This window comes from Felis catus, chromosome F1, assembly GCF_018350175.1.
Source record: "Felis catus isolate Fca126 chromosome F1, F.catus_Fca126_mat1.0, whole genome shotgun sequence".
NCBI classification, from domain to species: domain Eukaryota; kingdom Metazoa; phylum Chordata; class Mammalia; order Carnivora; family Felidae; genus Felis; species Felis catus.
The window spans coordinates 60,324,215-60,336,883 of NC_058384.1; the positions used below are offsets into that span (position 1 = coordinate 60,324,215).

The window sequence follows — 12,669 nt, forward strand, 5'->3', positions numbered from 1 at the left end:
GCCAGGCTGTTTGCTGTCAAATGTGGGGGCTGCTTCGAGGCCATCGCGCCCAATGAGTTCGTCATGCGGGCCCAGAAGAGCGTGTACCACCTGAGCTGCTTCTGCTGCTGTGTCTGTGAGCGGCAGCTCCAGAAGGGCGATGAGTTTGTCCTGAAGGAGGGGCAGCTGCTCTGCAAAGGGGACTATGAGAAGGAGCGGGAGCTACTGAGCCTGGTGAGCCCAGCGGCGTCAGACTCAGGTGAGTGCGGCGCGGGTGGAGGGTGGGGATGCGGGACGCGGGGGGCAGCGGGGTGGGCTGACGGTCTGGTGTGCTGTTGCTTTTGCCCTAGAGGACCAGCCACCGGGGCAGCCCAGCTCCACGGCAAAGCAGCTCTGTGCCTCACAGGCAGTACCTTTGTAAGGTTGGCGTGATCTCTTACTGGTCGGGAATTGCCATGGCGATGCCGTGTAACAGATTACCCCCAGATTCCATGCGTCACGACTGTAAACGCTTACTCACGCGTTCCCAAGCCTCTCGGTTAACGGCAGTGACTCTGCTTCAGGCTGAGGGTCTGCAGCTCACCTGGGATCTGCTGAGCTCAGCTCTAGGCCGCAGACCAGGCTCGAGTCCGCTCTGCGCGATTCACGCCAGGCTCCAGGCTTGAGCAGCGGCAGGTCCAGGGTGTGGTCTTCTCTTGCCAATGGCAAAAGTGCCGGGGGGCACGCCCGACCCTACCTGTGCCTTCCCAGCCTCCATTCATACCATATCTGCTAATGGTTCATCGGCTAAAGCAAATTAAAAGCTTAAGCCCAAGGGCGCCCGGGCGGCTCAGCCGGTTAAGCGTCCGACCCTTTGTTTCAGCTGAGGTCACGATCTCTCGGTTTGTGGGTTTCAATCCCGCATCGGGCTCCACAGCTGGCAGTGTGTGGCGGTGTGGCTTGGGATTCTCTCTCTCTCTGCCCCTCCCCTGCTCATGCTGTCTCTGTCTCTCTCAAATAAATAAAACACTTTTAAAAACTTAAAAATAAAAGGCTCAAGCCCGAAGTCCAGGGGAGGAGAAGTACACTACATGCACCTCAGATCCCTCCGCAGGTATAGTTATGTGATACTGTTCCAGGGTGTGATGACTTGGAACCAGTAATTCAGTCTACCATAATCACCGAGCTGCTCTAAGCCTGTGTTTCCTCATCTGTCGAGTGGGAAAGCTGGAATCTGAGGCTCCGTGGGTTACGCAGAGAAAGGAACTAGAAAATATCTGTACCAGGACCCAACCCTAACCCTTCCTGCCTTGGAAGGGTGTGTGTGTGTGTGTGTGTGTGTGTGTGTGTGTGTGTGTGTGTATGTTGCAGGGGTGGAGGGGGGAGGGTTGGAGAGGTCCAGAGATTGTATACAGCAGGTTTCGGGAGGCCAGAGAAATTGAACTAAAAGTGTCGAGGCTGAGCACGTGTTCCCCCAGGGCGGCATTTGTCTCCCCCCCACCCCGACCCCTCCAAATCTACGAGAGCCACATGGCCTTACTAAATTCTTGCTGTCTTGCTGTCGCTGATCCCAGTGCAATTCCAGTCCCCTCAACGTGGCTGTGACCTCACATCATGCACCTCTTCAGGCTCTCAGGGGGCCTCTGAGACCTCCCACTCTTCATCTGGACTTTGCTGGATTCCAGCACATCAGTGTCTCCAGCACTCACCCCCACACCTTGCATTTTCATTCCCTCTCTGCCTCTCTCTCGCACTTTGGGGTCTTGCTGGCACATTCTTTCAGCTTCTGTCTCGGGGCTCTTTCACCAAGGAAGACTCTTAATCCCTCGTGCGGGTGAGTTTACCCTTAACTTCTCCTACGGGGCCACGGACCCACTTTATTGCAGTTGCCTGTCTGGCTGTTTGTTGTTCTTGCCAAGTGCTAAGCCCCGGGAGGGACAGCATGTGTCTCTTTTTACCACCGTGTCCCCAGGGCTTAGCACAGGCCCGGAACACCGAGGGTGCTCGATCGAGATCTTTGTGAGGGAAGGAATAAACTCATGAAACAAAAGCACTGTGGCAAGACGCTTGAGTCCACGGGGTGTGGGGACGGCTGGGGGCCTCACCCTGGCTGCACCACGGATAGCGATGTGACTTGGGGCAACTTTCTGAACCTCTCTAAGCCTCAGTTTCCACAGCTGTAAAGTGATAATCATGGCTAACGGACAGTTCATGCACACTAAAAGCCTGCTGTGCGGTAAATGCTGGTCCTTAGCGAACGCCTGCCGGCCTGGGCTCTTCATAGCAGTGTGTTTGCTTCCTGCACCTTCCAGTTGGTTCTTCTCGCCTGGCTCTGCTTGCAGCCTTAAGTAAGCCAACACTAGGACATCCCCACTCCTACTGGGCTTGCCAGTCTTAAGTTTTCCTGGATTTGTTTTCATTTGAAAGCAATTCCTTCTCAGGAACACTGCCACTGACATAATGAGTATCTCCTCTGGGCTAATTGGGCCCATTCTAAACCAAGCTTCGTGGCCTCCACTCGGTATACAAAGGTCAGCTCACCCGGTATTACCCCTTAGGAGTCTTGCTGTGGCCCACCCACTTAGGCCTCCTTCCCGGAATATTGCAAAATCTTCAAATTCCCAAAGGGCTTAGGTGCCATGGTGATCAGAATGCCAGCATGACTTCATAAAGATAGGCACATCCAAAGGGACATACCATTCTTTCTCACATGGAAAGAAATGCTGTGGTCGAGCCTTTCTTGGTACGTGGGGCTTGACGATGAATTTATCCAGTTGGCCCCTGTGTTACAGACTCACGGATTTTAATTGGCTCCAGACTTAGTACGAGGCATTAAGGTATCGTGTCCCCACCCCACTCCCCACGCGAAGACAAAAAAAAGAAGCTGGGTCTGAGCAGCGGTAATAGAAGTATAACTTCCAGGGGCGCCTGGGTGGCTCAGTCGGTTGAGCGTCCGACTTCGGCGCAGGTCATGATCTCGCGGTCCGTGAGTTCGAGCCCCGCGTCGGGCTCTGGTGCTGACAGCTCGGAGCCTGGAGCCTGTTTCAGATTCTGTGTCTCCCTCTTTCTCTGCCACTCTCCTGCTCACGCTCTGTCTCTCTCTCTGTCAAAAATAAATAAACATTAAAAAAAAAAAAGTATAACTTCCAGAGCATGGGAACTACAAGACACCCACTTTTCTGACCCCACTCTCAGCCATATGTTCAGTTCTGAGTATTTTCTTTTGAGGCTGATAATGACAAAGTAGAGCTTTCTGGTTGATCTGTGTACAGAGTCATTCAGTAGATGTAGGCTGAGTGTTTGCCTTATGCTGGGGAAGGAGTCCTAATGTGAATGGTAAGGATGATGTGGGGGTGGGGTGATCTCAAAACCATGTCAGGTGAAGAAATTAGAAAAGTAAAGACTACATAAAGCCATAGCTGCTGCCTTCAAATGGGAGGATCAGACCCATTTCTAACTTCAGAGAGCAGAGAGTCAACTTTGTTAATTATTTAACAAAAGCATTGAGTACTCACGTTATAGATGCAAAGGTAAAGGCAAGGGATTTGGACTCCACGTTGGGACTGTTAGGGTGTCATTGCAATTATTAGAGCTAACAAAGAGCAGGGCTACTCAAGGACTCCCACTTGTTGAAAGGAGTATCGAGTATCGTTGTGGTGGGGGAGGAGAGTGGTTTTAGAGGACTTCCGTCCCTTTCAACTTGAAAAATCATTGTTTTGCTGCTATAAAGCAAAATGACAAAGTCGCAGTCGGAATCCAGTTTCTGTATTTTCTGTAGCATTCATCTTGTCAATTATATAAACATTACCTGTCTTACGTCACAAAGTGTTTTGTGTGCCGGAGTGCCTGGGTGGCTCAGTTGGTTGAGCGTCCGACTTCGGCTCAAGTCATGATCTCATGGTCCATCGGTTCAAGCCTCGCGTCGGGCTCTGTGCTGATAGCTTGGAGCCTGGAGCCCGCTTCGGATTCTGTCTCTCTCTCTCTCTCTGCTTCTCCCTTGCTTGTGCCCTATCTCTCTCTGCCTCTCAAAAATAAATAGACGTTAAAAAAAAAAATAAAAACAAAGTGTTTTGTGTGCCAAATCCTGCCTTGCTAACAGGACAAGCTTCTGAGCAACAGGATGGTACATATAACTTCCTTTGTTCCCCAAAGTGTAGGGTGGGGCCAACCGAAGAGTGAGTGATCAGTAAGTCCCTAAGGAGCTGAATTACATTTCAGGGAAAGAAGTCCTCCTCGCATTAGGGGGTTTAGAGAGACCAAGCCATTTTTAGGAGGTGTCACGGTCCAAATGCAATTCCTCCTCTCATTTCTGTCCCGAGCGCTCCACACACTGTAGGTGCCTGGTAAATATTTGTCGAGGGAATGATCAAATGGGCTGTCGTCTTTAACGTTTTTATCAATGACTTGGATGAAGACGCAGAGGGCAGGTTTATTCGATCTGCAGCTGACACTCTCAACGGTCAAAAAGATTTTGACGAGCTCACAGAATAGCACAAAGTGGGCAAGATGAAATTTAACTATTGGGTTCCACAATGCACTGGTAATTGTATGGCACGGCGCCTGTTTTGATGGAATCCCACATGGGGTTTACTTGGCCGTAAAGTGGACGGGAGCCCCCAGGGATGCTGTCTTAATGGACCTACCATGTCCCTAACGTAATAGTACCTCCAGCTCTGCATTCCTTAGGGCTCATTTAGTGTATTTGGTCTAATTTTATTTTTTTTATTTTTTATTTTTTTCAACGTTTTTTATTTATTTTTGGGACAGAGAGAGACAGAGCATGAACGGGGGAGGGGCAGAGAGAGAGGGAGACACAGAATCGGAAGCAGGCTCCAGGCTCTGAGCCATCAGCCCAGAGCCCGACGTGGGGCTCGAACCCACGGACCGCGAGATCGTGACCTGGCTGAAGTCGGACGCTTAACCGACTGCGCCACCCAGGCGCCCCAATTTGGTCTAATTTTAAGTGATGCATTTTAGGACGTCACTGATAACCCAGAGAGGGTCTGGAGGACAGCGATGGGCTTGTTAAACAATAGATAGCTAAAGAAACGCAGTGCATTTCGTTTTGGGAAAGTAAGGCTAAGGGATAACAGGAGAGTTCTGCCCATTACATGGGGGCGAAATGACAGATTCTGGTGTCCAGCAGGGGTACCGACCAGACCCGTTATGAGAAGTGAAAAAGACTTGTGTCTCAACATTTTAATTGCAGTGGGCAGAAGACGAGGCCAGTGACCTCTAGGGCTATTTAAATCTAGGGTTCTAGAATCTATGGTTTTATGATGCTGACTGTTCTGACTTACACAAGAGCATGCGACATATTTACAGCCAAAAGGAACACCAAATTTGGAGATACTTAGCTGCTGGATCTCTTTTCTAGTGTGGCCAGAAAAGCTTCTTTTATCCTGGTCCAGCTTTGCCAGGGGCCTGGAAGCAAGCTCCCAAGAAGAAAAATGGAACTTGTAGGAACAAAATCAGCGAGTGTCCCTGACATAGGACAGTCCTTTGAGTTGCATATGGAGAGCCTCACACTCCCAGGGTCCAAGATCTCTTTTCTCTGTCTCGTTCTTTCCCATTCTTCCAGCTCTCACTTAGAAGAGACTGTTCTCTCTAAAAATATGCAGTCTTTCTAGAATGTACCACCCAGAAGGGGATGAAATCTTCCACATGTGGTCTGACGTAGCACAGTGTTGTTATTACTATTTGTCATGGGTGTCACATTCGTTCTATTGATGTGGCCCGTGGTTTCATTGGCTTTTTTTGACCGTGGTGGGGGCTTGGGGGCTGCCTGTAGGCAACCATGGCTCCTGGCTGGTCCATGTTTCATTTCTTAGTTATCTACCCCCTCTTACCTTCAGGTTTCAGCATCAGAGGTCATCTGAGAGTGACTTGTGCAGCAGTTTTTAAAACCTTTTTATTTTGATGGGGCTCCTGGGTGGCTCCGTTGGTTAAGCATCTGACTCTTGATTTCAGCTCAGGTCATGATCTCATGGTTCAGGAGTTTGAACCCTGCGTCCGGTTCTGAGCTGACACGCTAAGCTCCATGCTGGAGCCTGCTTGGGATTCTCTCTTCTCTCCCTCTCTCTTTGCCCCTCCCCCCAACTTGATCTCTCTCTCTCTCAAAATAAATAAACATTATTTTTTCTTAATTTTGCAATAAAATTTTAGTTTTATAGAACAATTGCAAAATAAGACAGAAGTTCCCATATAGCCTTCATATGGCTTCCCTGAATGTTAACATTTCATATTTATGTGTACATTTTGATACATATATCATGTGAACTAAGAAATTAACCCAGGTATAGTACTATTAACTAAACTATATAAACTAAAGCTATTATTTGATTTCACTAGATCTTCCACTAATGTCTTTATCCATTTCAATCCATATTCAATCCAGGTTACTAGGTCGTGTTAAGATTTATGTCATTTTTACGTTATATTGCCTTTCCTTTTTTTTTTTTTTTTCCATTTTTGGGATCACTGATGTTTAATCAGAATTTCATTTCTTGCCCCTCCCTCTGACAATATCTTTATGTTTCATTTCTTTTTATCGGCCCTCACCATCGACTCAAACTGTGTTTTTTGCTTGTCCGTTCTGTAACTTGTTTACCATTTTAAGGCTTTCTTTCCTGAAGACCAGCGTGCATTAACATTTTTTAAATATTTATTTATTTTTGAGAGAGAGAGAGACAGGGTGTGAGCAGGGGAGGGGCAGAGAGGGAGGGAGATACAGAATCCGAAGCAGGCTCCAGGCTCTGAGCTGTCAGCACAGAGCCTGACGCAGGGCTTGAACTCAGGAACCACGAGATCGTGACCTGAGCCAAAGTCACTTAACCCACGGAGCCACCCAGGCACCCCTAAGCGTGCATCTTAGATTATGCCCAGAATTGATTCCTTGGCTGTTAGGTTCTTCCAGAGTTCAAACCATTAATTCCTCTTGGCTTACCAACACTTCCTCGATCAGAACTAAAGTCCAAGAGTAGCTGGCCCTGCATTCCTCCTTTTCTTTTTTTTTTTTTTAATTTTTTTTTAACGTTTTATTTATTTTTGAGACAGAGAGAGACAGAGCATGAATGGGGGAGGGGCAGAGAGAGAGGGAGACAGAATCGGAAACAGGCTCCAGGCTCCGAGCCATCAGCCCAGAGCCTGACGTGGGGCTCGAACTCACGGACCGCGAGATCGTGACCTGGCTGAAGTCGGACGCTTAACCGACTGCGCCACCCAGGCGCCCCCCACCTTTTCTGAGAGTTGAAACCATCAGCAGGGTAAGGCAGGGCTCTCTTCCATGCTCTGCTTTTGTAGAGGGATTTTCCCAAAGGAAGTCTGGGCCAAGATCCCTGTCATGAGGATGCCTTTCTGCAAAGGAGGTTTGAGATTTCAAATAAATACAGCAATTCCATGGCCTCTGTTTACCCAGTAGTACGCACTGCTTGGGAAGACTTCTACCCCTTCTTACCTCATGGTCTACACTCCCCTGGCCCCAGCACAGTGCCCGGCATGCAACAGGTGCTCAGTAAATGTTTGCTTATTGTGTGAATAAATGAACTTTGTCCTGTTCTTACTAGCCTCTGAGGTCCTTAGCAGAGAAGCACCAGTCTCCAATATGACTCTTACTAGGAGCTGGAATGCAGATTCCTGACACATACTGAAGTTTGGGGGTCCTTCTCTCTCAATTTTCCTTAGGATGTGGGTTATTGCCACTTAGGAAGTCTAGATGCTTCTCTTGTTACTCTAATTGTGCAATACATCTCTTTTTCCTTCCTTTCTGAGTCAGGTTTAGATATGTGTTTTAATTTCCTTCCACAACCTTGGACTTTTTTTTTTTAATTCATTATAGGGGTGCCTGGGTGGTGCAGTCGGTTAAGCGTCTGACTCTTGGTTTCAGCTTAGGTCGTGATCTCAAGGTTTGTAAGTTTGAGCCCCGTATAGGTCTCTGTGCTGCCAGTGTGGAGCCTGCTTGGGATTCTCTTTCTCCCTTTCTCTTTGTCCCTCCCCCACTTTCTCTCTCTCTCTCTCTCTCTCTCTCTCTCTCTCTCTCTCTCTCTCTCTCCCTCTCTCAAAATAAATAAATAAACTGTAAAAAAAAATTCACTACAGAACTAATGAGCCTATCTTGGTTCCAACGTATCTTGGGACGTAGAGAGGCAGTGGTTACCTGACAAGTTTGGAAAAATGCCTGACTGTCCTATAGGATTATCCCTGTCAGTTCATAGTCATGAATTTCAGGATGCAAGATTGAAAGAAAAAGTGAGCAGGAGGTATGAGGGAGTGTCATTTTCCTTATAGTAGTGCACAGGGCTTGGGTCTAAAGTTAGGTCTGCATTTGAGTCTTGTCCCATACTCACAGCAGTGTGACCTTGGGAAAATTACTTCCCCTGTCTGGGATTCTCTTTCTGAATCAGTGAAAAGTGATCAAGGGCCTGAAACTTGGTCCATGTTTAGTAAATGGCAGGCATTGTTATTGTCTCCTGGCTCAAGGGTTTGGTAGCTCATGGCTCATATGCTTATTTTTCATCAAAGATCCATCATTTACAAAAGTCTCGTCTTCTGTCTTTGCTGTTCTGTTTTGGATGCTCCTGGAAAGCTGACCTGGGGCCATGTCAGGGCATACAGAGAGTCTGTCATTTTGCGTGGCTAGGATGTATGGGCTAGAGATGGACTGAGTTACCCCATTGGCCTGCAGGTCTCAGAGGTGCTCCCCACTCTCTGAAAATTATAGGTAGTTCTGCATCTTGGAAAGTCAGTGCAGGCCAGGAGGAAACCATCTTGCAGTCACCTCTGGGATTTCATAGGGATTTCAAGCAAGAATAGGAAGCATGTGTTGAACCCAGCTACTGTTCCTTTATAGACTGGGGAACTGAGGTTTAGAGTGATTCTGCTCTGAGCTCTTTTGGGCGCCCAAGTATCTTCTTATTCCTGAACGTGACGTATTCTGGAATGTGGCTATCCTGGGGGGTGGCTCTCTCCATGCCTCTTGGTCCGAGGGTGGTGGCACGTCTCCTGTCTTCAGATGATATGCCTTGGGAATGGATTGTTCTTCGCATCTGCAGCGCTAGTCTTGGATTCCACGAAGGACCTTTGAACCTGACAGTTACCTGTTCGTGAATAGGCCTGCCGTGGTTGCTCTGTGACACACTGTCATCTGTTTATGTCCTTCCAGGCAGTCACCTTATCCACCTTTAATCCAACAGATATTTCTTGTAGATGCCTACACTGTCTCAGGATCTCTGCTAAATGCTATGTTTTAGTTGCAGGAAAAGAAGGGCAGAGGAGTTCGAGAACACGGACCAACGCAAGTCAGGGAAATGTCCCAAAGCCAACCTCCTAACGCCTGGGGAGCAGGGAGGCCCAGGTGTAAAGTGATAGAAGGAGGCTGAGAGCTGGGAAAGGGACAGCCTGGAGATTGGGTTTGTTCTTCTTTCCTTTAAGAAACAAAGGGGCGAGTCTTTAAAAAACAGCAAGAAAAACCTTACTCAGGTATTAAAATACTCTGATAAATAGTATAGTTGTTAAAAAAATATTTCAATCATATTTTATGTTTTCCTCTAAAGCAGTGTTTTCAGAAGACTCCTCTAAATAGCATTTTCCAGAAAATTCTAGCTACAGATTGGTAAAACGTATACATATTTTTATCATGACCTGTTATACACATTTTGTGCGTGTGTGTATGAAATCACGTTTCAACACATTGACGTGATGATATTTTCTATTCTCTTTATTTTTTAATTATAGTCTTATCTTTATTAATGTCACAACCCGCCATTGAATCATGGCCCAAAGTTCAAAAAATACTGCTTCTAAGGGCAATTACTTAGAAACCTATCCCCAGGTTTTGGGATTGGTATGAATTCTTCAAATTTCAAGCCAATAGCTCTGTTTTAATCTTGTTTTGTTTGTTTGTTTTTTTTACATTTATTCATGCTTGAGAGACAGAGAGACAGAGCGCCAGTGGGGGTGGGGCAGAGAGAGAGGGAGACACAGAATCCGAAGCAGGCTCCAGGCTCCGAGCTGTCAGCACAGAGCCCGACGCGGGGCCCGAACTCGCAAACTGCGAGATCATGACCTGAGCCAAAGTTGGACTCTTAACTGACTGAGCCACCCAGGCGCCCCTCTGTTTTAATCTTCTATATCTACTCATCTGTGTTAGGTGCTGAAAACAAGACTAGACACCAAGGAGATCATCTGGCCCCAAAGACTTGGCACAGTGCCCTGCACAGAGTAGACATGAAGTAACTATTACCTGCTTTCACTGTTGTTAGCATTATGAAGGGGACGTGAAAAACCTAGATCATGACTAGCACAAAAGTCTTCGTGGACATTTTCTGATTTCTTAATCTGACATCTCTGGATAGCAGACAAGAGAAAGTTGTAATTGCCTGAGCCCTTTAAGTTGTTTTTAGAATCAAATTTTGTCTCTTGTTAGTATCACAGCCATGAAATTGACTATCAGAATTATTTGTTGCCTTCAGTCTGGGGCTCAGTGCTTCTTTTCTTTTCTGAACCTTTGTCTTCCAGTGTATTTGTTTTGTCTTCATATTATAGATGGAGAAGTAAGGACACAGGATACTTGAGTCAGGGATAAGCCAGAATAAGAACTTAATTCTACCAATTACCAAGTCAGGACACTTGATACTCAGCCTCTGCTATAATTGTGAGTTGAGTAGAGTTTATCTTTCATGCTTGAAAAGTTACAGGCAATGTACAAACTCAGACAATGCATTATCTCTTTTCCATCAACTGTAATTTAATTTGGGGTCCTTATTTTGGTAGAAATCATAATTTAAAATGAGTGCAATTGCTTCAGAGTATATTTCAGCTCCCATAGTGTGCTGTGTGCATTTATTTCTCTTACACAACCCCTGTAAGAAAAAAATATCAAATGGACAATCGATCGATGTGATTTTTGCATGACGATGATGTTAATAATTATTGAGCCCTTGCTCTGCACAAAGCATTGCTTTAGGCACTTTACATAAATGAACTAACGTGGGAGGCCACGTTATGATTATTCCCACGGTAGAGCTGAGGAAGGTGACCATGGAAAAATTAGTAATTTGCTTAAGGTCCTATAGCTAGTAATGGAATGAGACAGAATTCACAGTAGGGCAGTCCAGCTCTAGAACCTGCATCATTAAGCACTATGCTGTGCTGGCCACTTGATAAAAATGTGAGGTCTGTTTTAAGAGACTTCACGTTTTGTTCTCATGTGTCACTGACAGCTCTCCCTGGCTGTCTATGGCAATGCTCCAGGTACTAGGTGGGACTTACTACCTGACAGACCCCAACTGAAGAACCTTTTCACATATAATTAAAGCAATGAAAACAAGGTGATTCGAACTAAGTTTACACTCCCTTTCAAATCAGTCAACAGTTCACCTTCTGTTCTAACTCTGGACCCTCCTTAATAGTTAATCACGATCACTATACTTCTCATGGGCATCTCCTATAAGGACGTAGGCTTTGAAGGATCCAAAGACAGCATGGCATGTAAATACGGAAATACCTTAAAAATGCACACACGCACACACACACACGCACACACGATTGGTTTTGTGTTGGTTTTTACAATTACTCATCAAACTTCTCTTCTGCTCTGCAGCTATCTGATGGTTCTAGGAGAACAAATTGACCTTTTGGTCCAGATGAGAGGTATCAGCTGTGCCACCCACAGTCCTCATTAATTCAATGAATAAAAGTACAACAGGGGAGTAAATCAGTAAATATCAAAACTTCTAATCGGCTTCGCTGGTCTGCCATGTCCTGCCATCTGTTATGACCCTGCTCTCAGGAGAAATGCACTCAGATTTGTTTTTCCAGTGATAGTGTTGACATTGTGCCTCTATCTATCCATCCTTCTATTGGATCCTTTTGGAGTACAATGGCAAGACTTTGCAGTGTGCCTGGTGAACGTTAGGAGTGAAGTCTCTGGCCCTGGAGACTTGAGCCTAAGACTTTGACCTTCTCCTACCTGAGCTAAATGACCAGAAACTCCATGTCCTTTACTATTGTGTAGTAAAAATGGGGGTGGGGGAGGAGGCAAATGCAGGGAAGATACTGGTTTTCTTGCACTGACATTCTAGCCAAGCCCATCAACTTTTAGATTTCCAACCCAGAGATTTCACGATGGATCTGAAGATGTTTTAGACCATGTAACAAGCAGAAGAAGGAACCACGTGTGCCATGGCATCAGCTCTAAGAGAAACCCTAGTTGACTAAGGTTTGGTGGCAAACCAGGCTATAGCTTCTTCTGAGCACGTTGGTATTCGGTGCTGTAAAAGTGTATGGAAAACCATGTGATTGGAGAACCATTTGGATTCCTAGTGGTCCACACCCAGGTTTGCGTGCCGGGACCCAGGGACATGCTGGCTTTTTCTTGGTGATTCCGAGCAGGAATTCGAGTTCATGTGCATGCATTACGAGATGGGGTCAGTGGACCCTGCTGGTATTCAAGGTAAGTGTCCAGGAATTTCTTAGGAATCTGTAAGGGTGGTAAATAGTGGCTTGAACCAACTCACCATCTGTTCCATGCATAGGCATTTGGTCAGCATCTGCATTGGGTAAGGATTGGGTTTGGGGCACAGGGGGTCATATAGAAGTGTATGAGATCTGGCTAATGGGTGAATCTTTGGAGCGTGGACTATCTTTGGAGCCAGGCCTGCTCTAGGTGCAGGGATGAGCTCTGCTCTCATGAATCTTCTATCCTGGGGGAGG

At 46.5% G+C, this 12,669-nt stretch overlaps 1 protein-coding gene across 2 annotated transcripts in view; it reads left to right on the plus strand.

The window, feature by feature from the left end:
* Positions 1-12,669, plus strand: part of LMX1A (LIM homeobox transcription factor 1 alpha) — a 161,187-nt gene that overhangs the window by 111,476 nt on the left and 37,042 nt on the right. For both annotated transcript variants that reach the window (XM_023247554.2, XM_023247553.2), the window contains exon 4: positions 6-238. In XM_023247554.2, the coding sequence (XP_023103322.1) occupies positions 6-238 (233 nt within the window). The remainder of the gene's footprint in view (positions 1-5; positions 239-12,669) is intronic.